This window comes from Strongyloides ratti (assembly GCF_001040885.1).
Source record: "Strongyloides ratti genome assembly S_ratti_ED321, chromosome : 1".
Lineage (NCBI taxonomy): Eukaryota > Metazoa > Nematoda > Chromadorea > Rhabditida > Strongyloididae > Strongyloides > Strongyloides ratti.
Window position 1 is genome coordinate 11,347,808 of NC_037307.1, and position 26,206 is coordinate 11,374,013.

At 23.9% G+C, this 26,206-nt stretch overlaps 10 protein-coding genes across 10 annotated transcripts; 6 read left to right on the forward strand and 4 right to left on the reverse strand.

Moving 5' to 3' along the window:
* Window positions 1–2,855: 2,855 nt before the first annotated feature.
* SRAE_1000348500 (Casein kinase I) lies at window positions 2,856–4,197 on the reverse strand (the record flags this gene model as incomplete). The annotated part of the gene is made up of 3 exons (XM_024650679.1): window positions 2,856–2,932; window positions 3,067–3,277; window positions 3,403–4,197. The coding sequence occupies 3 exons, from the start codon at window positions 4,195–4,197 to the stop codon at window positions 2,856–2,858; spliced, it is 1,083 nt and encodes a 360-aa protein (XP_024504433.1).
* Window positions 4,198–4,559: 362 nt separating this feature from the next.
* On the forward strand, window positions 4,560–9,908 carry SRAE_1000348600 (Armadillo-type fold domain-containing protein; the record flags this gene model as incomplete). Its single annotated transcript, XM_024650680.1, has 5 exons — window positions 4,560–4,662; window positions 5,309–5,406; window positions 5,451–8,093; window positions 8,142–8,732; window positions 8,775–9,908. 5 exons carry the CDS (start codon window positions 4,560–4,562, stop codon window positions 9,906–9,908), a joined length of 4,569 nt encoding a protein of 1,522 aa, XP_024504434.1.
* Window positions 9,909–10,929: 1,021 nt separating this feature from the next.
* SRAE_1000348700 (Hypothetical protein) lies at window positions 10,930–11,184 on the forward strand (the record flags this gene model as incomplete). The annotated part of the gene is made up of 1 exon (XM_024650681.1): window positions 10,930–11,184. One exon carries the CDS (start codon window positions 10,930–10,932, stop codon window positions 11,182–11,184), a length of 255 nt encoding a protein of 84 aa, XP_024504435.1.
* A 428-nt stretch (window positions 11,185–11,612) lies between these two features.
* Window positions 11,613–13,470, reverse strand: SRAE_1000348800 (Hypothetical protein; the record flags this gene model as incomplete). Its single annotated transcript, XM_024650682.1, has 2 exons — window positions 11,613–13,330; window positions 13,368–13,470. 2 exons carry the CDS (start codon window positions 13,468–13,470, stop codon window positions 11,613–11,615), a joined length of 1,821 nt encoding a protein of 606 aa, XP_024504436.1.
* Window positions 13,471–17,159: 3,689 nt separating this feature from the next.
* On the forward strand, window positions 17,160–17,657 carry SRAE_1000348900 (C2 domain-containing protein; the record flags this gene model as incomplete). The annotated part of the gene is made up of 1 exon (XM_024650683.1): window positions 17,160–17,657. The coding sequence occupies one exon, from the start codon at window positions 17,160–17,162 to the stop codon at window positions 17,655–17,657; it is 498 nt and encodes a 165-aa protein (XP_024504437.1).
* A 142-nt stretch (window positions 17,658–17,799) lies between these two features.
* Window positions 17,800–18,901, forward strand: SRAE_1000349000 (Bardet-Biedl syndrome 5 protein homolog; the record flags this gene model as incomplete). The annotated part of the gene is made up of 2 exons (XM_024650685.1): window positions 17,800–17,867; window positions 17,920–18,901. The coding sequence occupies 2 exons, from the start codon at window positions 17,800–17,802 to the stop codon at window positions 18,899–18,901; spliced, it is 1,050 nt and encodes a 349-aa protein (XP_024504438.1).
* A 173-nt stretch (window positions 18,902–19,074) lies between these two features.
* Window positions 19,075–20,067, forward strand: SRAE_1000349100 (AT25266p; the record flags this gene model as incomplete). Its single annotated transcript, XM_024650686.1, has 1 exon — window positions 19,075–20,067. One exon carries the CDS (start codon window positions 19,075–19,077, stop codon window positions 20,065–20,067), a length of 993 nt encoding a protein of 330 aa, XP_024504439.1.
* Window positions 20,068–20,375: 308 nt separating this feature from the next.
* On the forward strand, window positions 20,376–21,287 carry SRAE_1000349200 (Protein of unknown function DUF236 family-containing protein; the record flags this gene model as incomplete). The annotated part of the gene is made up of 1 exon (XM_024650687.1): window positions 20,376–21,287. One exon carries the CDS (start codon window positions 20,376–20,378, stop codon window positions 21,285–21,287), a length of 912 nt encoding a protein of 303 aa, XP_024504440.1.
* A 576-nt stretch (window positions 21,288–21,863) lies between these two features.
* Window positions 21,864–22,841, reverse strand: SRAE_1000349300 (Calcium release-activated calcium channel protein 1; the record flags this gene model as incomplete). The annotated part of the gene is made up of 3 exons (XM_024650688.1): window positions 21,864–22,299; window positions 22,346–22,630; window positions 22,678–22,841. 3 exons carry the CDS (start codon window positions 22,839–22,841, stop codon window positions 21,864–21,866), a joined length of 885 nt encoding a protein of 294 aa, XP_024504441.1.
* A 1,267-nt stretch (window positions 22,842–24,108) lies between these two features.
* On the reverse strand, window positions 24,109–26,206 carry SRAE_1000349400 (WD40 repeat and WD40/YVTN repeat-like-containing domain and WD40-repeat-containing domain and Katanin p80 subunit, C-terminal domain-containing protein; the record flags this gene model as incomplete). The annotated part of the gene is made up of 2 exons (XM_024650689.1): window positions 24,109–26,153; window positions 26,194–26,206. The coding sequence occupies 2 exons, from the start codon at window positions 26,204–26,206 to the stop codon at window positions 24,109–24,111; spliced, it is 2,058 nt and encodes a 685-aa protein (XP_024504442.1).

Here is a 26,206-nt window from a genome sequence, read left to right on the forward strand (position 1 = left end):
ACTTTTATTTATTTAATATCTTAGTTTAAAATTTATATCAATCATTATTATATTTTTAAAAAAAAAATATACATATTCTAAATATTCAAATTTAAAAAAAAATTTCTAATACAAACGTGACTCTAGAATTAAGCCATTGTTTATTATATTCAAGATTCATTCCATTTCAAAAATTATCAAATAACTTCAATGGTATAACCAAATTGCAAAAAAAGTTGTCCTTTTATCACATTTTTTTGAGGTAAAATCCAAAATCTAAAAAATTTTCATATCTATGAAAATTATTAATCTAGACCTACTTTTAAATAGAAATCAAATGAAACTAGTCCCATCTTCATAGGATAGTTATTTGCTGAGATACTGAAAAGTCGGGAACAATGAATATTTTAGAAAAATTTCCGCCTTTGTTCATATCTCACTTCATAATGAAGATAAATACAATCAGATTTCTGCAATCGTCTTCTAATAAGTTTTCAAATAGGGTCTACCTTCAAAATATTTTTATACCTTTTACCACTTTTGAGATATAAAAAAACGGTGACAATGGATTACGCGCGAAAAAATACCAAGCTCAATATTTCAAGAACGGTTGAAAAATTAAAAATCTTTTCAACGTAGGGTATACTTTAAATTATGAAAGAAGGCTAGCGCACCAAGTTTCATGTTTCTGTGACGTCATTTACTTGAGTTATCACTAAATTCTTAAAACTTTATTTTGAACATATTTCTTATCATAACTTCATTTTTAGAAGTCCTATGAAGATGTAAATAGGCTTAATGAATTTCTCGTAAAAAATTGATCTATAATAAAGTATTTATTTTTAAAATTTACAATACTATCATAAAAATCGAGATTTACAAAAAAATATTCCACATTTTCGCCTCCTAACTTTGAATCCTTATAACTCATGAAATTTCAATTTTCAAATATTGTTGATTATATTCAAAATTCATCCCGTTTCAAGGGCTATCGAATAAATATAGTGGCATATTCAAATTCAAAAAAAAGTTGTTATTTTTTGTTCACATTTTTAGAGGAAAAATCGGAAATCTAGAATATTTTCAGCCAATTTTTATATCTCTGAAAATAAAGATGTTATAGCTATGAAAATTATTAATCTAGACCTACTTTTAAATAGAAATCAAATGAAACTAGTCCCATCTTCATAGGATAATTATTTGCTGAGATACTGAAAAGTCGGAAACAATGAATATTTTAGAAAAATTTCCGCCTTTGTTCATATCTCGCTTCAAAATCAAGATAAATGCAATTAGATTTCTGCAAACGTCTTCAAATCAATTTTCATATGGGGTCTGCCTTCAAAATTTTTTTATATCTTTAACCACTTTAGAGATATAAAAAAACGGTGACAATGGATTACGCGCGAAAAAGTACCAAGGTTCATATCTCAAGAACGGTTAAAAATTTAAAAATCTTTTCAACGTAGGGTACATCTTAAATTATGAATCAAGCTCAGCGCATCAAGTTTCATGGTTCTGTGACGTCATTTACTTGAGTTATCACTAAATTTTTAAAACTTTATTTTGAACATATTTCTTATCATAACTTCATTTTTAGAAGTCCTATGAAGATGTGAATAGGCTTAATGAATTTCTCGTAAAAAATTGATCTATAATAAAGTATTTATTTTTAAAATTTACAATACTATCATAAAAATCGAGATTTACAAAAAAATATTCCACATTTTCGCCTCCTAACTTTGAATCCTTATAACTCCTGAAGTTTCAATTTTTGAATATTGTTGATTATATTCAAAATTCATCCCGTTTCAAGGGCTATCGAATGAATATAGTAACATATTTAATTTCCAAAAAAAGTTGCTTTTCTTTGTTCACATTTTTAGAGGTGAAGTCGGAAATCTAGAAAATTTTCAGCCAATTTTTATATCTCTGAAAATATTTATGTTATAGCTACGAAAATTTATATTCTAGACCTACTTTTGAATAGAAATCGAATGAAACCAGTCCCATCTTTATAGGATAAGTATTTGCTGAGATACTGGAAAGTCGGAAACAATGAATATTTTTGAAAAATTTCCGCCTTTGTTCATATCTCGCTTCGAAATCAAGATAAATGCAATCAGATTTCTGTAATCGACTTCTAATGAGTTTTCATATAGAGTCTTTCTTCAAAATTTTTTTATACCTTTAACCACTTTCGAGATATAAAAAAATGGTGACAATGGATTACGCGCGAAAAAGCACCAAGCTCAGTATTTCAAGAACGGTTGAAAATTTAAAAATATTTTCAACGTAGGGTACATCTTAAATTATGAAACATGCTCAGCGCATCAAGTTTCATGGTTCTGTGACGTCATTTACTTGAGTTATTGTCAGATTCTTAAAACTTTTTTTCAAACATATTTCTTATCATATCTTTTTTTTTAGAAGTCCTATAAAGATGTAAATAGGCTTAATGAATTTCTCGTAAAAAATTGATCTAGAAAAAAGTATTTGTTTTTAAAATTTACAGTACTATCATAAAAATCGAGATTTAAAAAAAATATTCCACAATTTCGCCCTTCAACTTTGACTCTTTATAACTCCTGAAGTTTCAATTTTTAAATATTGTTGATTATATTCAAAATTAATCCCGTTTCAAGGGCTATCGAATGAATATAGTAGCATATTTAATTTCCAAAAAAAATTTTTAATTTTTAGTTTTTCTTTATTTGTTGTTGTTTTAATAAAGATATTTTTTATTTTTGCACTTTTACTTCATTTTTTTTGTAATTTTTAATATTTTACATTTAGCAAACTATCATTTTACTAATACAATAGTTTTAAAATAAAAATAAAAATAAAAAATTATCATTTTTAAATAAAAATTATATTTATAAAAAATTTTTATTTTCTTTACCATTATTTATAATGTTTTTAGAGCTAAAAATATATTGAAAAACAATTATCCCTAAAAATAAGTTACATAAAGCATATGATGATTTTATTAAATAGATTCATTGATTTCAAAATTCAATATGGCTGATATTATTTTATATCACTTTTAATTTATTTGTCGTTGTGAGCCTTAGTAAAGCAACTTACAATTTTGTGAAAAATATTCATTTGTAAATGCACCCATTTCCATACAAAAATATCCATAATTATCTTTCTCCCATTTTGCCATTTTCTTGAAAATATCCTGATCAATACTAATATTTTTTTCTGAAAGAATTTTATTAACATGTTTGTTAATTTCCCAATCCAATTTGTTATTGTATCTACGATGATATCCCGATTTTGTTAATTCTTCATCCTAAAAAAACATTTAATATATATTATAAATCTTACAATAATTGCAGATAAGTACATGTAATTAGGTTGATCGTAAAATCTTAAACAAGATAAATGTTGATATAAAATTTTAAAACAACTTGGTACTCCATAACTTCCATAATCAAGTTCAAGTAAATTAATTTCTTGTTTCATATTTCCAACCTTATCACGATCATTGGCAATTCTCCACGGAAGTTTCCCAATGATATTTTCAACACCTATATAATAGACACTCCACATATCATCTACTCTAGCTAAATCTTTTTTATTATGAGCATTTATACTAGCATATCTTAATGTCCCTCTAAAACTTGAAAAACTTCTTTTTTCTCTTAATTTACCAGTTGAAGTTATGTATTTTCTTGCCAATCCAAAATCTACAACATATAATCTGTGTGCACCTTCTTTTCCCAATCCAATACAAAAATTTGCTGGTTTAACATCTCTGTGAATCCATCCAAATTCATGAAGAACTTTAAGTGCATCAACCATTTTTTTCATAATCCAAAAAGTAGTAGTTGGTGAAAATCGATCATATTCAGTTGCTTTTTTCAATTCTCTTATATTTGGACCACACATGGACATTGTTAATATCTTGTATTCAGGAGTTTCAAAATAATCATAAAGTCTTACAATAGGATGTCTTATACCATGATCATTCTTTTTACATGCACTTCTATTAATTTTTGATGCTATAATAGCCTCCTCTGTTAATAAAGAAATCTTGCTTCCTTGTTTTTCAATTTTAACAGCTAAATATTTACCAGTTTTGTTTTCTGTAGCCCAATATACTTGACCAAACCCACCAGCTGAAAGCATAGTATGAACTGTATACTTTGAATTAAGTACTTCATAAGGTTTTAACCATGGACCTTCTGCATTTGCAGGACCTCCATTCATAGTGACACCTATATTATTTTAGATACTAGTTTTGTATCACACACTATTTAAAATTTTATAGATTACAAGAAGTGAATTAAAACTATGAGAAACAAAACTTCAGCCTTAAATTAGCAGGATTCTGATGCTAAAAATTTTGTGATTGAGTTTGATCAATTTAAAAAATGAATGAAATCACAAATTTCTAACCGTCTAAAAACTAATTCATGTCTTTGCATTTTATTTTACAAAAATTATAATAAACGAAAATCTTTTAGTATAATAATAATTCAAATTTACATCTCATCAACTAATACAAAAACACATAAAAATTCTCTAGTCGTTGTAATTGATATTTTCAATTTTCTCTTCTGCACACAATAATGGATCGCTCAGCTTACATGTCCCAACCATCAGCATCTGGAGGAAGCTCAGGAGGTGGTAGTTTCGTCCGTGAAGAATACGCCTTTGGTGGACCACAACAAAGTCCAGGATCAACTGCATCAGACAACCAAAGAAATGATATCTCTTGCTATCTTGGAGGAAAATAAATCATCAAACTGAGAAGATTATATATTTCTTTCTAATTTATGCTTACTTTTCTGTAAGATATATTTTATAGCTCATGGTTTTATCAAATAAATGTTTTTTAAATTATTATTTTGTTTTTAGTATCTATTTCCACGTATATATTTTTCATCATATTAAAATATGAATGAGATTTTTTGTTGTAATTAAATATGAAATGAAAAAAAATTTTTAACACAAAAATTTTGTATTCAAATTTATCTTACAACAAAATTTTTATTATAGTTGTAAAATATAGCAATCTGTGTTTGATACTTTGTTAACAAAACAACATTCAAAAGCATTTAATTTCTAATACTTCGTGAGTTTTGCTGATTATATTTGCATCTTATATCAAAATACCATTATAAAATGTTTACATAATACATTTTGGTAAACTGTCAACGAAATAATAAAAAAACCCGCCTTTTTTTCCTTTTGTTATTTGTTGCATCCTTTTCCTCACCAGATTTATCATCTAATAGTTTTTTTTTGTAGTATAATTGTTCACATATTTTCCCGTTTTTTAACTTAAAAGTTTGTGTTTTATTTTTTATTATTAAAGGCATGCCTCCTAAGAGAAATTCAACGTCGTGGGCACCATATGGTTTAGCTGGTTTGAAACCTTCACTACCTGATGAAGAGATTATTGAAAAACTTCGTGTAAGTTTAAATATAATTAAATATTTTAAATAATATAATTACAGAAAAGTTCAAAATATTTTTCTAAGATTATTACTACAAAAGAAAAAAATTTATCAAAAATAAATGATAAAAGCGAGAGAACTTCCATAACTGTTAAAAGTCAACGTAAAGAGCAAGCCGGTTTAAAGGCTGTTAAAGAAATTGAAGAATTACGAAGTGACAAAGTTAAATATGCAATATGGATGGAAACACTTATTGGTGATGAATATATAGGAAAAAATAATGATGAAATTAATTTAATGATTGTTTCTAATATTATAAAGATTTGCGCAATTGCATCTCCTGAAATACCATTTCGTAACAAGGAAGCTGCTGCAGAAATTTTTGAAATAGTTTTGGATGTATTTCCAAAAGTTGTTAGCGTTGATAACAATTTATTCGATGACTACTATGAAATTCTAAATATTTTTTATCTTTACGATATTGAAAGTATTGTTCTGAATTGGATAGGTACTAGTTGCTTGAAATCTACAGAAAAATTATTAACATCAATAATTAAATGTGCTGAAATAACAATACCATTAAATTCTAGTGGAATTATTATTAGAAAAGTTGGTGAATTGGGATCACTATTAACTAAAATTTTGGTTCGTATTTTATCAAATATGTATATTGATATAGAAACTTTGGATGTATTATTTTATTATCTTGTAGAGCCACAGAAAGAAAATTTTAAAAAAAGTTATGAATTGTGTTGTAAAGCTTTGTCTAAAGAGGATGCTTCTAATGCAGTTATTGGAGCTGGTAGAATTATTCGTGAATCATTGGAACATGATTCTTTGTTCACTGGTAAACGTACTGGTGGTAAATTATTTAGTGTAATACAATCTTTAGAAAAGACCGTACCCGGTTTTATTAATGATCTGATTGATCATATAGAACGACTAGCCATTTTAGGTAATAACAGTAAAGCTAGATATTGTTTATGGAGATGTGTTGCTGAGTCTAATAGTAAAGTGTTAAGTAAGATTTCAAAACCAGAAGATGTCTTTCGGTATCGACCAGAGTGGACTGATATTGAAAAAGCAATTAATGTCGAAATAATAGGAAAAATTATTGAAAATAGCAATGGGACATTACCTTTTATTGATTCTTATATTGTAAAATTATTTAGAGATACACATTTTTTATCAAAAGACAAAATGCTTGTATGGATTAATAGTATATTTACTAAAGATCCTTCAAAAATAAGTAAAAGAATTTTTGAAAGTATTGGAAGGTTGGTGAATGATCCAGATGAATATTTCAGACATAAAGCAATGATTTTTTTGAGCAGTGTTCATAAGTCATTATATATTAATGGTGCTAGTGATACTTACAAAGAAGATGTAATACATGCATTATCGTTTTTTTTCAACAGTGTTATTCATAAAAATCATTCTGATATTCAAAGGTTAGAGACGATTTTAGTCAGTTCTATATTATCTCCAAGTATTAGTGAGGAAGAAAGAATAGATATTTTAGAAAAATTATTTATTTGTCTAAACTCAAATGGAATTTCTACTTATTGTCTTTTATTGCATAATCGTTTGAGATTGTTTGAAATTGTACGATATACATTGCTTGAGTATAAAGAAACATCAACTGTGGCAGATATTCAAACTAAAAATGAATTTTTAAAAATTTACTCAAAACCAAATGCTTCTAGTTTATACAATCATCTTCCTAAATTCTATTATGCTATTATGAAACTTGGGAAGTTTGAGAATATTTATGACATATATACATCAGGAAAATTGTCAATAAAATCTGTTCAAAAAAATTTGACAGAGATACTAGAAGAATTAATGAATTTATCAATTGAGAAAGAAAGTATCGATCAATTCCGAAAACTTATTGAAAGATCAGCACCGTTTCTTATGGATTCTTCCTTTGGTAAATGTATGCTTTCAAGTTTGTTAAAATTAGCTAAAGATGGAAAAAAAGCTAATATTTTAAAAGTATCTTACTTGACTGAAATTTTAAGATATACATCAAAGGTGTTTGGATTTAATTTTTTGTTTTCAAATTCTTTGGATATGGTTGCAGATATTATTGGTTACTTTGAACTTGAACCTATTTCTGATTGTGGCATGTATATACTAAAAAATATTTTTACTTCAAATATTGAATTTGATTTAATTCCTGGGGACAGAGAAATGCTTACAAATATAATAATGAAGTCATTTGAAAAAGCTACTCCAAAAGCTGTAAAATATGGTATTTTTATTCTTCTTCATATAACACCTGAAGATGAAATTCAAGGAATTGTAGATAATTTAACAAAAACATTTTCTAATAAATTAGAAAAAGAATCACCACAGTGTGGGAGATCATTTAGAATTTTATCAGGGATTGCTAAATTTAAAAAAGTAACAAAAGATGGTCATATTATTGAAGTGAAATTTCCTGAAGGATTTTGGAAGGATATTGTTGAAAAAGCTTTACATGTAATTGAAAACGGGCCAAAAAATTTAAGTGAACATTACAAAGTTATTTCAAATAGTGAATTGAGAGAGGCTATTATGAATCCTAGTTCTAGAGTTCTTAATTCTTTTGAAAAAAAATATTCTTTTGCTGTAAAGCATGATGGTGTGCGATTACCACTTTCTATGAATCAGTTTGTTGCTTTTCCTTTATATTTTGATACATCAACACATAACATTGTTAGTGCTATAAATCTTATTTACAATGTATTGACCAACCGTTTACAGATGGAGACGGATGTAATAGAAAAAGTAGCAAATATCTTTAGAAATTTATTAATGAGTGAGTTAAATTATTGGTTGGATTTTTCTAGTGATCAAGAGTCAACAATTAAATATTACATTTCAAAAACGTTACTATTCCTAAATCTTAATAGTGATTTGAATGCAAATTTGGATTTTTCAAATTTGGTGGCTGTATCAAGATGTCTTTATGATACTGATTATGATGTACGCTCTAAATTAGTTGTCAAAATAGCAGAAAATGTATATCGTGGGGGAGCACCTTTGTTTTCATTATTACCAATGGTTTTATTTTCTAGTAGACATAATGTTAATATTAATATTGAACAAACTTTTAGATGTCGTGTAATGAGTGTTTTTTCTCATTTAATTACAGAACAACAAAAATTATTTTATAAATTTAAAGATAAAACAGATTATTATCCGTTTATCCTTTCTGAATACTTAATATCCTATACAATTATATGCATATCGTTAACACCAGGATATAACAATTTTAGAGATATGGATGTAATTAAAAGATCAATTGTTGTTTTTGAAGCAATATTAATGACATACAATATGTTGTCAAAAATTGTAAATATTTCTTTAATAAAAGATATTCTTTCAGAAATAAAGGAAAGCAAATTAGTTTTAATAAGTGAAGGGCGTACAGATAAATCATCATTTATTGATGCTGATCTTAGAGTTTCTGTCTTATCTGAACTTTGTCTTTCTTTGGGTGAACTAGTATTTGGAATATTTGGTACAACAACTCAAACAGCACCTGATGTGAAATTTTCAAAATCAATCTTTGTTAAGGTTAAGCGTTCTAAAAAACAAATATTATCAATGAACGCTAATATAAATGAATTGTGTCAATCTGCCAAAAAACCAACAAAAATAACAGATGTTGTAGTAAAGTCATTAATTGCTATTAAGAAAGGTAGCAATAGTACAAAAGAAGGCAAACCTAAAATACCAACTTTATCAAGTAGTTTAAGTAATAAAACAAAGTATGCACCTCCTATAATTATTGATAAAAGTAACGACGAAGATATTATTGATTCTAGTACAACAAAATTAAAAAACAAAAAAAGTAATTCAAATAAAAGGTTTTTAGTAGAAATTTCTGATTCTGAAGATTCAATAAATGAAAATGGTATTTCTAATAAGGAAACAGTTAGTAAATTAAATGTTCAAAAGGATTCTATCAATAATGGAAAGAAAAATGATAAATCTACACATAGCAAAACCGATCAAATCTCTCCAGGAAATAATGTAGCTTCTAAAAGAATTACTAGAAGTAAAGTTAAACGTGATGGTCTTATTTCTATTGCTGACAAACCTACTGTACCATCTGAAATTTCATGTGATATGTCAGAAAGTGGTAGAACTTTATCGAGTTCTTCAAAAAATAAAAAAGATAGTACAAATTTTGTCAAAATGTCTGCGGAAGAAAAAAAAGGTAGAAAACTTTCATTGCTTAATAGTGTTGTTAACAAAAACATTGATGAAGATTCTATTTCTATAGAAAATATATCTGTCATTCAACCATTAGAATCTGACAAAGAACATGAAAGATCACTTTTTGATATGGCTGAAAGGAATGAGAACAGAAAGAAAATTCGTAAAAGGCGAGTACTTAGTAAAGATAATGAAAATGGTATTTTAAAGAAAAATATTAAAGGATCTTTTGATGAACCTTTAGCTTCTTCTACACCATGCGTAAGGCAAATTACAAGAAAAAAAAAGAATACTAATATCACTTAACGGATTTCTTTTAAATTTAGTGTCACCTAAAATAATTTTTTTAAATAAAATTTTTTTTTAATTTTTTTTACTTTTTCTAACATAAATTTTGTCGTTTAAATTTAATAATTACAAATTGTTATTATAACTAAAAAGAATCAACGGTACTTTTCTATTATGCCTCCTTCTTTTTTGGTTTTTTTTTTGCATATTCAAAGATTACAAAATAAATTGTAAAAAATATTATAAATGAATAAAAATAAATATATTTTTAATGTTAATTCTTAAAATATTATTAATTAAAAGTAATGAAAGAAAGTATTTGATATTTGATTTTTTTTATTGAAAAACAAATAAAATAAATGAAAAAAAGATAATTGATATTTTATGGTGAAAAATAAGTAAAGAAAATGTAAATGATATTTGATTTGTACCAAATAATTTCATAGACATAAATAAAGAATTTTTAGCTTTTAATCACTTTTTTTAATCTCTTTTCTATCCTATTTTATAATAATATAACCCTGTTATATTATATCATTTAGTTTTATCTAATAAACTCTTGGGAGCTATGATCTCTTTAATTAAAATACTTTGTTCTTTCTTTTAAATTATTACATAAAAGCTAGAAATTTGATAATAATTATTACTTTATTTTATTTTATCTCTCAAATTTTGAAATCCAATTTTCTATATATTAAAAATGGATCTATTTTAAAGTTGGAGACACTTCAAATAACTTTTTAAATGAATTTTTTTTCAATTTTTTTTACTTTTCTAATATGAAAAAACATAGGGGATCAGAAAAAAAAATTTGAACTTTTGAAAAAAAAATTTTTTTTATACTAAAAACAAAAAAATTATAAGAAAAAAATAGAATAAAAGAAAAATAAAGAGAAAAAAATTTTTTTATTTTTTTATAAGAAAGTATTAAGAAATGATAAATATACCAATCTAATAAGAAAAAATGCTTTTAACGTAGTTTTCAAAAAAAAGGAAGGAGTATTCAATTCTAAATTTCAATCAAAACAACGAATCAAAGATGGCTTCAATTCCATCAATGAAATCTTTAAAGAAAATTTTCTGCGACGAGGAAGCAGCTTTCAAGTTTCTCCAAGATAAGAAAATAATTAAAAGGAAGATTGATTGTCCTACATGTGGCAGATGCTTTGGAAAGCAAAGATTTTATTATCGGTGGAGAAGGCATCGTCGTGGAAATAGACGAAGCCAAGATGGGTGGATGGAAGTACAACAGGGGACACCAGGTCTGAAATTCAACCTCACTCAACTTTTATAAATGCATTTTAAAGTTTTTTTTGTTTAATCTTATAAATAAAGGTATAAATAAACAATTTTTAAATAAAAATATTTGAATTTTTAAAGAAAAAAAAAACAGGAAATTTATATTAATTTTTTTAAGTTATTAGAATACAAATTTTTAAAAATAACATTTTTTTATATACAATATTGATAAATTATTAGTAACAGAATTTTTTTTAACAAATAAAACAATTTTTTCAGAATATTAAAGTCTAAAGTTTTTTTTATAATATTTGAAATAAATTTATTGATACATAGTAGATAAAAAAAAATCTACTAAAAACATTTTATGTAGTATAATTTATAAAATAAATTTCAAATATTAATGTTTATTAGTTAATAAATTATATTAATTATTTTAATTTTATAAATAATGTTAAATATAATAAAAAAAATTTTTTAAATTTAATCACTTTCTCTGCAACTATGAAAGAAAAATTTATAAAGAAATTTAGCATTTTCCATAAACCTTTCTTCAACCAAATTTACAGCTGTATCATTTTTGACTTTTTGGGATAGAAAATCACATACATCATAAACACTTTGAATCATTTCATCACGAAAGTCATTAATTATTGAAGAATCGACAAATGAATTTTTTTCACCTTGTTGTGACTCTTTAAGTACAAGCGGAGGTACTTTATACGTTTTTTTTGTCATTTCCATATCTTTATCTACTTGCTCTTTTTGTTTTTTAATTGTTTTTTCATATTTTAAGTTTTCAGTTTCAGTTTTATTTTTATCTTTTCTTTTAATAGAATAAATATCTTGGGTAATTCTTGTTGTAGTTGCGACATTATTGTCACTGGTAATTTCTGATTTCTTTACTTCTATATCTGAAATTGTTGTTGGGGTATTAATAATAGTGGCTATTTTTGTATTTGAACATTGTCGAACCATCTCTGTAGCACAATCATTAACATGTGAGAATTGTTGCTTCGCAAATAACATTTCATTTTTTTCTACTTCTAATTGAATTAAATTTAAATCAACATCTTTATCAAAACTTTTTGATAAATGAATACTTTGAAGTTCCTGTAATTTTATGTCATCGTATATTAAATTTTCAAGTAATTCATCATTACGTGTACTATTAGCAAGACATTGTATATTAAAATTTGGTATTGTTTCTTCTAAACTATTACGGTATGTATGATTTAATTTATCTAGAAAATTTAAAGCATTTGGATCATTTATATTAGGTTGTATATCAGTATTTTTAAATGTCATTTCTAACTGTTCAGCAAATGTTAGACGATTATATTTAATAGAAGTATTTTTTTTTTCTATTGAATATAATTTTTTTAAATTTTTACAATCTATTTCAGTCATCTTTATACCTTTTTCTTTTAAAATTGGTGATGGTTGTAAATCTTCTGCCTTCTTAAATTTTCTAAATTTAGGTTCATGTAGAATTTGTGTATCAATTTTACTATTATACGATGATGAAACTTCACCTAATATTTTATTTTCATCTAATAAATGCTCATATTCATTTTTGAACTCTGAATAAAAACCTAATGTTGTTTGTTGAGATGTTGTAGTATAAGTTTTGTCTGTTAAATCTTCACAACTACTTACATTAACGGTTGTACGGTTATTTTTTGTGCCATGTAAAACTTTAGTAGTTTCGTTATTTAATTTAATACAATTTCTATCCTTAGAATTTTCTCTTTTAAAACTTTTTGATCTTTTACGAAATGAAAAACGTTTAGATTGATTCGTTATAAAATTTTCACCATCAGATGATGAATCAATCGTTTGAAAGCTTTTTGTTGAATTATTTATCTTAAAAGTTTCAATTTTTTTGTTAGTATTAGGCAAATTAATCAATTCTGTATTGTTAAATAATAATGTTCCATTTGTTGTATCATCAATACAAAAACTTTGATATTCTTTATTGTAAACATTAAGTGGTCTTTTAATAAGAATATTTGAAGTCCAATCGGTAACTGTTTCTGAATTTTCAGTTTTTTCGGTAATACTTTTAGGCTCAATTTTATTTTCAAAAGTTTCTAATTTACCATTAGTTAACATTTTACTTTTTTCTATTATAGCAGCTGAAGAAATGTCTCCTAAATATCCTGTTTTATTGATAGTTGTTTGAAAAGTATCTCGCTTTCCTATAAAACAAAATAAAAAAAAAATTATTAAATTTACCATTTGAAATAACTGAAAATTCTTCTGAAATTTGAGCAGTAATTCTATTAGGCGCATTTGAAACTTTGCGAGAATTTGATCTTGATCTACTTTTTGAAATCATTATTAATAACAAATAATAATGTTTTTATTTTATATTTATAAAATAAAAAAATTTGAATAATAATAGAATAAAAATTATTGTATACAAAAATTAAATTAAAATTTTATTTTTAGAATTAGCATTTTTTTTTAATTAAAAATATAGTTTACTAATTTTTTATGATTAAAAATAAAATTTAATATTACTGTATTTTTTTTTTATTTTATAGATAAATTTTTTGTTGTATTTAATCAAAATGATTTAAATATTATAAATGTTCATTTTAAAGTATATTTGAATAAATCAAAAATCACTTTATTCTTTATATTATTATTTGGAACTTTATCTTTATATTTTATTTTAAAATCATAAACATATTAATACTTTATAATTTAAAATATTTTTATTTTAGTAATCTTTATAACTATTTTACTATTACATAATTATATTTGATACCACTTTTAAAGAATTTATAAAAGGTGATAAAGAAATATGTACATCTTGATACTTTATTGTAACAATAAAATTTTAAAAATTTAACTTTAAATTTATTTTATTGTTTATTTTTGTAATTTTAAATAAAATAAAAAAAATTTGTTACATAAACTTGTTAATTAAATTATTTTCCAGATAATAATTATTTACAAATATTTTAGAAAAAAAAAATTAGTTAACAAAAAAAAAGAAAAACATTATTTTTTTCTTATCAAAGCTTTATTATTTCACATTTCAAAATTAAAATGTGTAAATAATTCATGTTATTGATAAGAAAAATATTATTAGTTAGAAAAATGATGCATCATTACATTCAATTATAAACTATAATTTGGTGTGTATGCAAATTTTCAATCTCTACTAAAGTTTTAACTTTTTATATTTTTACTTTTTTTATTTGTTTGTTATACAAAATGGACAAAAATGAAAATGAAAGTAGTAGTAAAAACATAAATATTGAAAAAAATAATTTTACAATAAATGTAAATGAAACTTTATATTGTTCAGTTGCAGCAGCTATTGTTGGTTGTTCAACAGATAAAAATATTAATTATATTAAAAATTTAGAAAAATCTATTGAAAAAGAGGAAAATAGTAGAAAAGGTATTAGAAATGAATTTGAATTTTTAAAGCAGGTAAATATATTTGAATATTTAGAAAACTTTATAGGTTTTTAATCAAGAAAATAATACAAAATGTGTTCTTGAGTTAATTGAAAGAAATGAATTGACAATTGAAATATTAATAAAATCTTCATATCCTTATTTTTTTGTATTTACAGTTAACCGAAAAACTAAGAATTCTAATATACAATATGTTAATCAAGTAATTGAATCAAATATTCTTCAAACAATTACTGTATTAGAAGAACCAAATTTATCATTTAAAATGTATCAACAAAATAATGTAAATAATTGTGATTCGCAGATAAATAAAACATTTTACAAATCAGCAAAACTTTTTAAAAGGTTAACTCGTCATGTTGATAAGAATGGATTGTGTTTAAATATTGATATGAAATCTTTTAAACTTAATCAAACGCATGTTTTTTTGTTAGAAGGAATTAATGCTACAGCTGATGTTAAAATTAGAAGAAAAAATTGTTTTGGTTGTGATGAAGTTATCTTTGGATTTGAAGAACTTAAAGATGCTATTGATAAAATTTTTATCTATGTATTTACTGTTTATAGAAAAGATAATGACATAGAAAGTTTAAAATGTAATTTAACAATGGCAAATTTTATTTTACAATGTGTTACAGAATATTATGGTATTATACCATTAACAATGAGACTTCTTGTCTTAGCAAAAATGTTTGATCTTAAATTTAGTGGTGATTTTATGAATATAAGAGAAAAAATTTTAAGTTATAATTGTGAAATTATAAAAAATGCTTGTTTATTAACAACACCAAAAGCTTTAAAAGCTTTAAGTGTTTTAGGTGAATCATTGATAATTTATTTTAATTCTATTATTGAATTAAATGGTAGTACATTTTTTTTTCCACCTGAATCAGATACTACACGTTTTAATGAATTTATAAAATGGACAAAATTAATAACAATTGTTTTAGAAGTTAAAATATGGGATAATCCTGTTGCTGGTGTATATGTAACAAAACTTCAAAATATTATAAAAGAATTAATAGATAAAAATATATTTGATTGGTTTTCTAAAAAATTTATTATTACAGATAATCAATTTGCATATGTTGATTATATTTGTTCAATAATTGACCAAATATATTTATGTATATCTTCACATCATCATTGTTTAACAAATATTTTAACTTTATTTCAAATTAATTATACAAATATTGTTTTTAAATTGATAAATGAGCGTTTGAATGTTATAATAAGATCATCAATAACCAATGCTGTTGATGAATTAAATAATAAAGATAAGAAAGAATTAGAAATTTTTACAAGATCAACTATGAAGCTATTTGATGCTTTAAGACAATTAAAAGTATTACAAATAAATCTTAATTGTAAAGATGTTATATTATATGAAGATTATTTTGAAGCAACTTCTGTTTTTTGGACATTTACATGGAGTAATATGAGTAAAGAATTAATTTATAAAGCATTAGAACCACAACATAATGAAAAAAGAAAACATTCAGATTCAATTACTTCAATTAGATCAATAAAAAATAAAAAAAGTTTTGATTATCCATGTTTTGATAGTGCAATTTATTGTCTAGCTATTTGGAAAGCATTATCAGATGATTATGTTAGACTTCAAATTACTAATCATCGTATTGCTAGAATATGTACACTTAGAATTATTTGCGTAAGTATAAAAATATATAAATTTATATACTAAAAAAAAATTTTTTTTTAAAGGTATTTGCAGAAAGTTTAAGAATTTATTCAAAAGAAATAAGTAAAGAAGCATACTCAAAAAATAGTGCAATATTTTCATTAAAAAGTGCCAATAGTATTGAGCATGTCATTGAACAAATAACACAAAATTATGGACGTTTCATTGAGATAGAAAGACTAAAAACTTTATTAAGTGATGAAGAATATTTTACAGCATGTAATACAATATCAAAAGTTATTAATACAACACAAAATGTATGTCAAAGAATGGCAGAAGATTTAGTAATTTTATTTTTGACAAAAAAAAAAGATATACTAAAAAATTTGTGTAGAAATTTATCTAATCAGGGAGTTAAAAGAGAAAAAAAAAATTTAAAAACATTGGTAAAAAGTTTTTTAAATCATGAAGGAATGGAAAATTTATTTTATTATTTAGAAAAAATATATAATTTAATTGAAGAAAATTTATCTACAAGATTACGTGAATATGCTTTAGAAAAATTGTGGAATTTAACAGAATGTTATATTAAAGATTCTTTAATTATGGGACAATCTATCAAATATTATGATCAAATGGAATCAGCTTGTTTTCATATATGTCAAATTTTAAAAGTTGTATGGAATATTGAAGGTAGTCAATTATATAAAGAATTAAAAATTAATAAAACACCAACTGAAGATTTAATTCTTCAATATTATACTAGATTAGGAGATCGAACAATTAATACATCAATAAATAATAAAACACAAACATTATCATTAAGAATTGGATATCTTCCAATGACTGGACAACAAATTTTATTATCAATGCTTATTATTAAAGCAAATAATGTTCCAATATTAGATATTTTTTCAAAAAGTTCTGATCCTTATGTGAGAATTGAATTAATGCCACGTTATTATTTTCCTCTTGATTCATATCCTCCATCAACTACTGAAATTAGACAAAAAACATTAAATCCTAAATGGAATCAAATTTTTCAAATGACAATAGCAGAAAGTAAATTTTTTATTAATGGTGCATGTCTTAGAATTAGTATATTAGATCATGATGTTGTATTATTTAATGACATAGCAGGAGAAGCATTTATTCCTCTTTCAACAATACCAAAAATGTCTGGATCAGAAATTAAACATTTACCAAAACAAATTATTTTACCAATATTACCTGTTTCACATAATCAATATGGAATTGAATTTATGATATTAAAAGATAGGATACATGATAAAATAGCTAAAGAATTTTGTGAATATGAATTATATATTAAAAATTATCATATGCTTCCACCATTATGTAATGATACTAATGAATTTCGAACTGAAGCTATTAAAACATTTGATAAAAGAAAAAAACAAATAAAAACTGTGATAAAAAATGTTTTTTAAATGTATAATTTTAATAAATACACACTTTCTTTGTTACTAAATTTTGTCAATAAAATATTAAGTAATTATTATTTTTGTTTCTATGGCAACTAATTTTAAATTTATTTTAAAATAATATTTTATATTTTAATAATAAATAATAATGAAAAGTAATTTTGTTTATGATGGTATTTGGCAGGATAAAGATATATGTTTTGATCTTGAATCAAGGTAATTTTTATTTAAAATTTATAAATTTAATATTTTTTTTTTTTATATTTAGACTACTTCGTCTTATTCCAGGTGAAGTATTAATTGAAAAAATTGATAATGTAGAGGATACTAAAGGAAATAATGGAGATAAAGGTGTTCTTAAGATAACAAATATTCGTCTTATATGGAATGCTTCATCTATGACAAGAATTAATCTTTCTATTGGTTTTAATTCTGTAAATGGTGTTACAACAAGAATAGCAAATTCTAGAGTAAGAGGGCAGGCTGAGTCACTATATTTAATGGCAAAAAATTCTTCAACCAGATTTGAATTTATTTTTACTTGTGTTAACCCTTCACAAACAAAATTATTTACAACAGTTATTGGTATTCATCGTGCTTATGAAACATCCAAACTTTATAGAGAACTAAAAATGAGAGGTGTTCTTTTGACTGATGATAATTTAAATTTACTTCCTCAAGAAAATTTAATTGAAAAAATTGATGGTGTGTGGAATCTTAGTTCAGAACAAGGAAATTTAGGTGTTATGATTTTGACAAATATTAGAGTTGTTTGGTATTCATCAATAAATGTATGTTATAATGTTAGTATACCATATTTACAATTACGATCAGCTAGAATTAGGGATTCAAAATTTGGATTAGCATTAGTTATTGAGACAAGTGTTCAATCAGGTGATTATATATTAGGATTTCGTTTAGATTCTTTTGAAAAATTAGAAAATATTGCAAAATCAATTCAAGTACTTCATAAAGCATACGTTAATAAACCTATATTTGGTGTACAATATAAAAAAGATCGTCCACAAACTCCACAATCAATTACTGAAAATGACAAAATAATAGATGATATTAATGAAATTGATGATAAACCATTGAGAATGGATGCATTTGCTGCTTATTTTTCTGATGGTGTTGCTAAAAATGTTCAACCACGACCTCCAGTATTTAGTGAAGAGTTAGGTGTTGCAATAGAACAATTGAAAGATGGTTTTACAATGGAAAATTTATGGAACATCAATGTTGATTGAATAATTGTTTTGATAAAATTTGATTTTTACACATTAGCAATATAAAATTTATAATTTGTAAATTATTATTATTCAATAATCTTTATATGGGAAAGATTTTTGACAATTTTTTTAACTTTAACAAATTGACCTATCAATCAACCAATTCAACAACACACTAACTATTATTAATTATGGTACATAATACAGAAAAATCATTTACAAAAGCTGATACTAACAACAATTTGGATGACAATTCTTTGGATCTTATTACCTGTGAATCTGATGCTTCAATAGATTTACGTAATACTTTAACTAAACATGATATTGTTTTACAAAATAAAATACTTGGATCAGGATGTTTCTCAAAAGTAAGATATGGATTCTCTAAAAAAGAAGATAAATTTGTTGCTATCAAACAAATAGATCTTCGTCAAAAAACAGATTTTGTTAATAGATTTTTACCTAGAGAATTAAAGATTGTTAAAATTTTAAATCATCCAAATATTGTAAAATGTTATGATATCGTTCAATCAACTGGATATGTAAGCATTATAGAAGAATATGTAGAAAATGGAGATTTACTACATAAAATTAAGAAAGAAAAATTTCTTTCTAACTTAGAATCTCAATTTTTGATGCGTCAATTAATTGAGGCATTGCGATATTTAAGTACTCTTGAAATTGTACATCGTGATTTAAAATGTGAAAATATATTTCTTGATCGTTATGGTAACATTAAATTAGGTGATTTTGGATTTGCACGTCACTTACCAGCTGGTGTAACATCAAAAACATTTTGTGGTTCAAAAGCATATGTAGCTTTAGAAATCCTTCGTGCAACTATGTACACCGGACAAGGAGTTGACATATGGAGTTCTGGTGTTATACTTTATATTATGCTTACTGGATGTATGCCATTTAGAGATTCAAAACCTAGAGAAATGGTATATTATCAAATGAAACGAAAAATCGTCTATCCAAATTCTATAAATATATCTGATGATGCAAAAAATCTAGTATATGAAATGTTGAATCCTGACCCAAGTGTGAGATACAATTGTAGGCAGATTCTTGAACATCCATGGATGAAAAATGTTAAATATGAAATAAAAGGACCAGGCAAAGAGGGACAAAATACATTAATATCTGAAAATTCACATACTGATGAAATTGATCAAGATTAAATTTTTATAGTTTTTGGAATAAACGTTTTTATAAATTTAAATATATATTAAAAATTTTGAATTATTTGTTAATTATAAATAATTAATTTAATGTTATAAAAAAATAAAAAATTATCTAATATTATTTTTTTTTGTATAAAATATACATGATATAAAAAAATGAAAATAATTATATCCTACTAAAATTTGCCTTTTTTAAAAATTTCAAAATAAAATTCAAAGAAAATAATGTATATAAAATACATTCCATTATATCAAATATTTACACAATTAAAAGTGTACAGTCTTTTTGATTCTGAAAAATTACAATGACGTATTATAATATTATTACTTTATTAAGTATATGTCGTTTATCAATTATATTATTAACAATAGTTTTTTCTGTATTAGGATGTGGAGGAAATAAGAAAAAAGATCCAAGAAAACAAGGTAAAAAATCTATGAATGGAAAGAAATTAGGAAAAGGAGGTGGTAAAAAGAATGTATTGTCCAACAAAAAAGTTAAGTCAGCTGATCAAAAAGATGGATCAAAGAAAGAATTATCTAAAAAAGATGACAATAAGAATTTGGGAGATCAAAAAGATAATGATGGAAAAAAATCAAATGTTGATAAACAGGGAGAACAAAAAGAAAAAACAAATAAAGCTAAAATTGATGTTAATTTCATTACAGCAAAAGAGGTTAATGTTAAAACAGATAAAACACAAATTAGTATTAGAGCTAAAGCTCCTCCAGGTGAATCTAATTTTAAAATTCCCGACGTAGCTAAAAAAGTTGATGCAAAAGATCCACAATATCAAACATTATGTGGATTAATTAATGACGACTTATTTGGTAAAGAGAAAGATGACAAAAAAACATCTCAGAAGAAAAAAATTATTAACATACGTGCTCCAACAGAAGTCAAAGGTGCTGAGGCTGCTGATCCACAATATCAAACACTTGCTGGTCTTTTAAATGATTTGTTCCAAGATGAAAAAAATCCTCAGAAAAAAAATGATAACAAAGATAGTAAAAATGACGATAAAAAAGATAACAAAAATGATGATAAAAAAGAAGATAAAAATGAAGACAAAAAAGACGATAAAAAAAACGATAAGAACGATGAAAAAAAGAATTCAAATGATCCACCGAAGGCAAACGATGAGGATAAGAATGATTCTAAGATAGATTCTAAAAATGATTCTAAAAAAGATAAGAAAGAAGATAAAAAAGAGTAATGATAAAAAAGAATAAACTTAATCGTCATCATATTCTTTACATCATGTTAACGTGTAAATATACATTTTCCTGATTAATGTTTCTGTATAATGGTAGTATTCATTATAATTACTACGTCGAACAAAAAAAAATTTTTTTTTCTTTTTTTTAATCGATTGACAATTAATTGTATTACTTTTATACTATATATTTTATAATTAATAAAGACAATGAAATTAACTTATCATACTGCTACATATCTTTTATTAATAGTTTTTTTTTTAAATAAATAAGTATTTAAAACGTTATGGTTTTATATAAAAAAATATTTGGAAATATTAAAATATATCAACAAAATAAAATTATAATAAAATATTTTTAGATACTTCAATTATAATATTTTATAATTGATGAACTTAAAAATTTGAAAAATTCTCAAGTAATTTGTTTTATTTTTTATAATAATAATAATAGCAAAATAATATTTTATTGTTAATTTTTGAAATATATTTTTAAAAAATTTCACAACTTTAAACAAAACTTTTAAAAATAAAAACTATATAAATTTTTTTATTATCCTTTTTTTATAAAAAATATTAAACAATGTGAATATCTTTAGTATCTTTAGACTCATTTAATTTGTTGTTTACATTTACTGGTGAAAAACTTTGAAAATCATGAATAGATGAACTATTACTTAAGCCATAATCTTTCTTATCAAAATTTTGTGAAGGATTATCTACTAGTATATCTCTTTCAAAAGGATCATTTTCTACACTGTTAACATATTTTTCAATACCATCCATTTTTGAATGTGCTCTCTCCATTGAATATCTCATTCTATTTTTATGTATTAAATAAGAAAAAACTAGAAACAAAATTAGAACTGGTGCCAACATCATTGTTGTAATATAAGCTGCAGGTAGGTAATTAACGGCATCAAATTTTACAAAAAATATTACCCCAATTTCTACAAGAAATAATAAAAGACCAATACACGTTGAAAAAAGCCACGATAATTCAACATAAAAACTAAAAAATAAATTATTTTTAAATATTTTAAAAATATAAATCATACTGTAGTCGTCTATGAGGCGAATCTTTTGTACAACCATTTGCTTCAATATACGGAAGTAAACATGTTGACATCATTAAGGCAAGTAAATGGACAGATACAAGTAAAGTTGTTACAACTGCTAATATTATTAAAAGAGGTCTAGGTGTTTGTTCTGTATATTGAAGCTCAACTAATGCTACCATTGCAAAACCTGCTAGTAAAGCACTTGTTCTACTACTTGCTTTTAATTGTGCTTTACTAAGATCATAGGAATATTTTTCCTGAATTGATAATTCTCCATAATGCCTAAAAAAATATTTTTAAGTTTAAAAAAAAAATTTTTTTTAACTTACTGTTTATATAAAGCTTTAGCATCCATATTAATTCTACTTTGAACTTTATTATTAACATTAGTATTATTAATTGTTTCAAGTAGTAATTGTTGAAAAAGATCGGAATCAATCTGGATCATTTCTTTATTTGGTGATGTTGAAATATTTGTATTTTTCTGAGACATCTTTATCAAAAAAAAAATAATATATGAATATAAGTAAACTTTTTTTTAAGTACAGTATATTAAAGATAAAAATTAAAAAATTTTTTTAAAATACTTATAACATATTTATTTTATGCTTTATTCAATTTGTAATATCACAATAAATTTTTTAATTATAGAAGATAAATATTTAAAATAATAATTATTAGAAAAATATTTTTTTTTTCTGAAATGTGTTAAAAAAAATTAAAATATTATATAATATAAAGACACATAGAAATTAAGTAATGAAGTGGTGGTTTTATAATAAAAAAAAATCAATAGAAAAAAATTTGATTTGATGTAATAGAGACAATTAATATATCATATTGAAAGTAAAGTTATTGATATTAAGTTTAAATTTGAAGCATGACAAATTTTTACGATTTTAAGTGTATCAATTAAAAAACATTATAAAGTCTTGGAATAGCGTAATGTATTGCTAAATGAAATATATAAACAAATATATATCATGAAGATTGTTTAACTGTTAACTGATTTATATGTAGGGCTATTAATAATAAAATTATAGATAAAAGATTAGGGTAAAAAAATATTTTATAATAAATAGTATAAAAACTTCTACTTCTTTTATGAAATATTTTTAGTTATTTTAAAAAATTATAAATTTATTTTAAAATAACCTGTATTATTACTAATATAAGAATTAGTAATAATTTTTTTGATTTATTATAAAAATATTTTGTTTATTTATGGAAAAAGACTAAAATATATCTATCATACATTTTTTTTTTGCCATGGGTAGCTGAATAAATTGTTTACATTAAATATTTTTTTTTTTTGCTATTATATAATATAAATAATAATTATTATGAATTGTTATTTAGTAATCTTTATTTATAAAAAAAAATAAATATATTATTGAATTAAGAAATTATTTCAAAATTTTATATTGTTTCTATTATTAAATGTATATTTTATTTTTACTTCACTATAACATTATAAACAAAGTCATAACTTAGAGAAACAAAAATTATTTAAATCAGTAAATATTGCTCATTTTTATGTAAATAACAATTTGGTAAATAGTTTTTAATAAAATATTTTAAAAAAAAGATTAAATATATTTTAAAATTAGAACATATTATAAAATTGATTAATTTATAAAAATAATATGTTTTTCTTACATATGTTTTTGGTATAAAATTACTAAAAAATAAGATGATATTTTTTTATTCAATACCCAATTGTAAAAAAAAAATAAATTAATTATAAATAATTAAAAAAATTAATTAATATCCAACCCGCATTTATCTATAATTTCTTGAAAGTAACATTGTTGTTCTTTAGTCATTCTTTCTTTTAAAAATGAACTATTTAAAAAAAGTTGAAGAAGACGTTGATGGCAGGTTATGGAACGTTCTTTTCTTTCTGCTCCTACAATGTCTCCACGAAAGTTATACTCTTCAGGTATGTTTAAATTTTCAAGAATTATTGGCACATATTCTGTAACTATAAATTTTAATGTTTCTAATCCTATATCAATATTTTCCTTATTTTGTGAAGACAATAAATTAGTAAGATGAGGTATTGCCAATTCACAAGTTTGAAGTGACCACAGAGATTCCATATTAAGAAGTTCACGAAATACAATACCCATTGAGTTCGTCTTTGAGAATGTCATACGTTGAGATAATAGTTTTTTTAATCCACCATTTTTTACCAATGAAACTACTGTTTCAAGTTCACGTAACATTCCTTTATTTTCGGCTTCACATTTTGTTTGAATTGTTTGAAATTTAGAAAATAATGTAGTTGAAGATGCTTCTGTTGGAATAATTGGTGGTCGTGTTGTAACTTTTGCTTTAGTTGAAATATCATTAATTTTGTTAATATTACTAGATGAACTTCTATTAATTGGTTTTTTTATTATTGTTGTCACTGAAATTTTTGATGAATTTTTATTTTGTATAGATGTATTTGAAGATGATGTAGATAATGATTCCCTTTTTAAACTTGATATTGATTTTGAACGACAATCTTTGGTAATATATTTATTTATTTTATTGGTACTGCTCGAAATATTTACAGAAGATTTAGGTACTGATGGTGTTCTAGGTTTCACAATATTACTAGGTGATTTCGTTTTTATTATTATATCAGGAGAGGGTTTTCTTTGCATTGATATTGGTGTTGTTCGTCGTGTTTGAGTGGGTGATGGTGAAATTCTTCGTAAAGATTGTACTTTATTTATTTGTGGTATATCTAGATCATTCATAGATAATGATTCTTTCATTACATCCCTTTCAATAATTGGTGGTGATGGTAAACTGGGTATTGAATTGAGTGATTCCTCATCTGGGGATAATAAATTACTACAATTTTCTTCCTCCCCATTAACTGGTATAATAAGTTCATTTGGATGAGGTGTAAATAATTCTACTATAGAACAATTTTTAACAGTAATATTTCTTTTTTCATCCCAATTGAGAATCATAATTTCACTTGTATCAAGAGGATTAATTATAAAATCAAGTGTCTGTTGCATATTATTTTCTCTGTTTATATTGTCTGTTAATGAAATAACATTAATAATCTCATATGGTTCAAATGTCATTAATGTCAAATTTTTATCCGTTGCTGCAAAAACATAATCTCCATTTAAATCAAATTGAATTCCTCTTATTGGTGATTGAAATGGTATTGATTGTGAAATACATTCCATTGTTTCAATATCATAACATCTTAGTACTTTATCTGTACTACTTGTTAGCATAACATATTCAAATGGATTAAAATAAAGTGAGGTAATTAATGATGGAAGATTGTTAGGAAAAACAAGAACAGTATGGAAATTGACAGTATCTAAAAGTATTAATTGATCACCACCACAAGCTAAAAGAGAATCATCCGGAGAAAAAGAGACACAATTAATAATTTTAGAAATTTTTTTTGAAAAACAACAGGCAGGATGTGATCGAATATCCCAAACATTTACCATTCCATCTTCTGATGAAGCTGAAGCCCATATATATGACGATTTGTGATTTGATGAAATAGAAACAACAGGAAAATTGTGACCTGATAATGTTCTTTTAATTTTTTTCGATTCTATATCATATATTCTAATAACTTCTGTAGAATATGCAATGAATCGTGAATCAAATGATAAAGATAATGCTGTAACATCATCATTTGTTAAATAATCATGAGTACCATTTGTTTTATCTGATGAATAATTTATTATTTGTAAAGGATTTGATACTACAATAGAATTTGTTACTGGAGCCAGAATGCCACAAGTTATATATGAAGATTTTAAATTTATGGTAACTAAAAACAATATAATAATATAACAAAAAAAAAAACTTACATAAATCATTCAT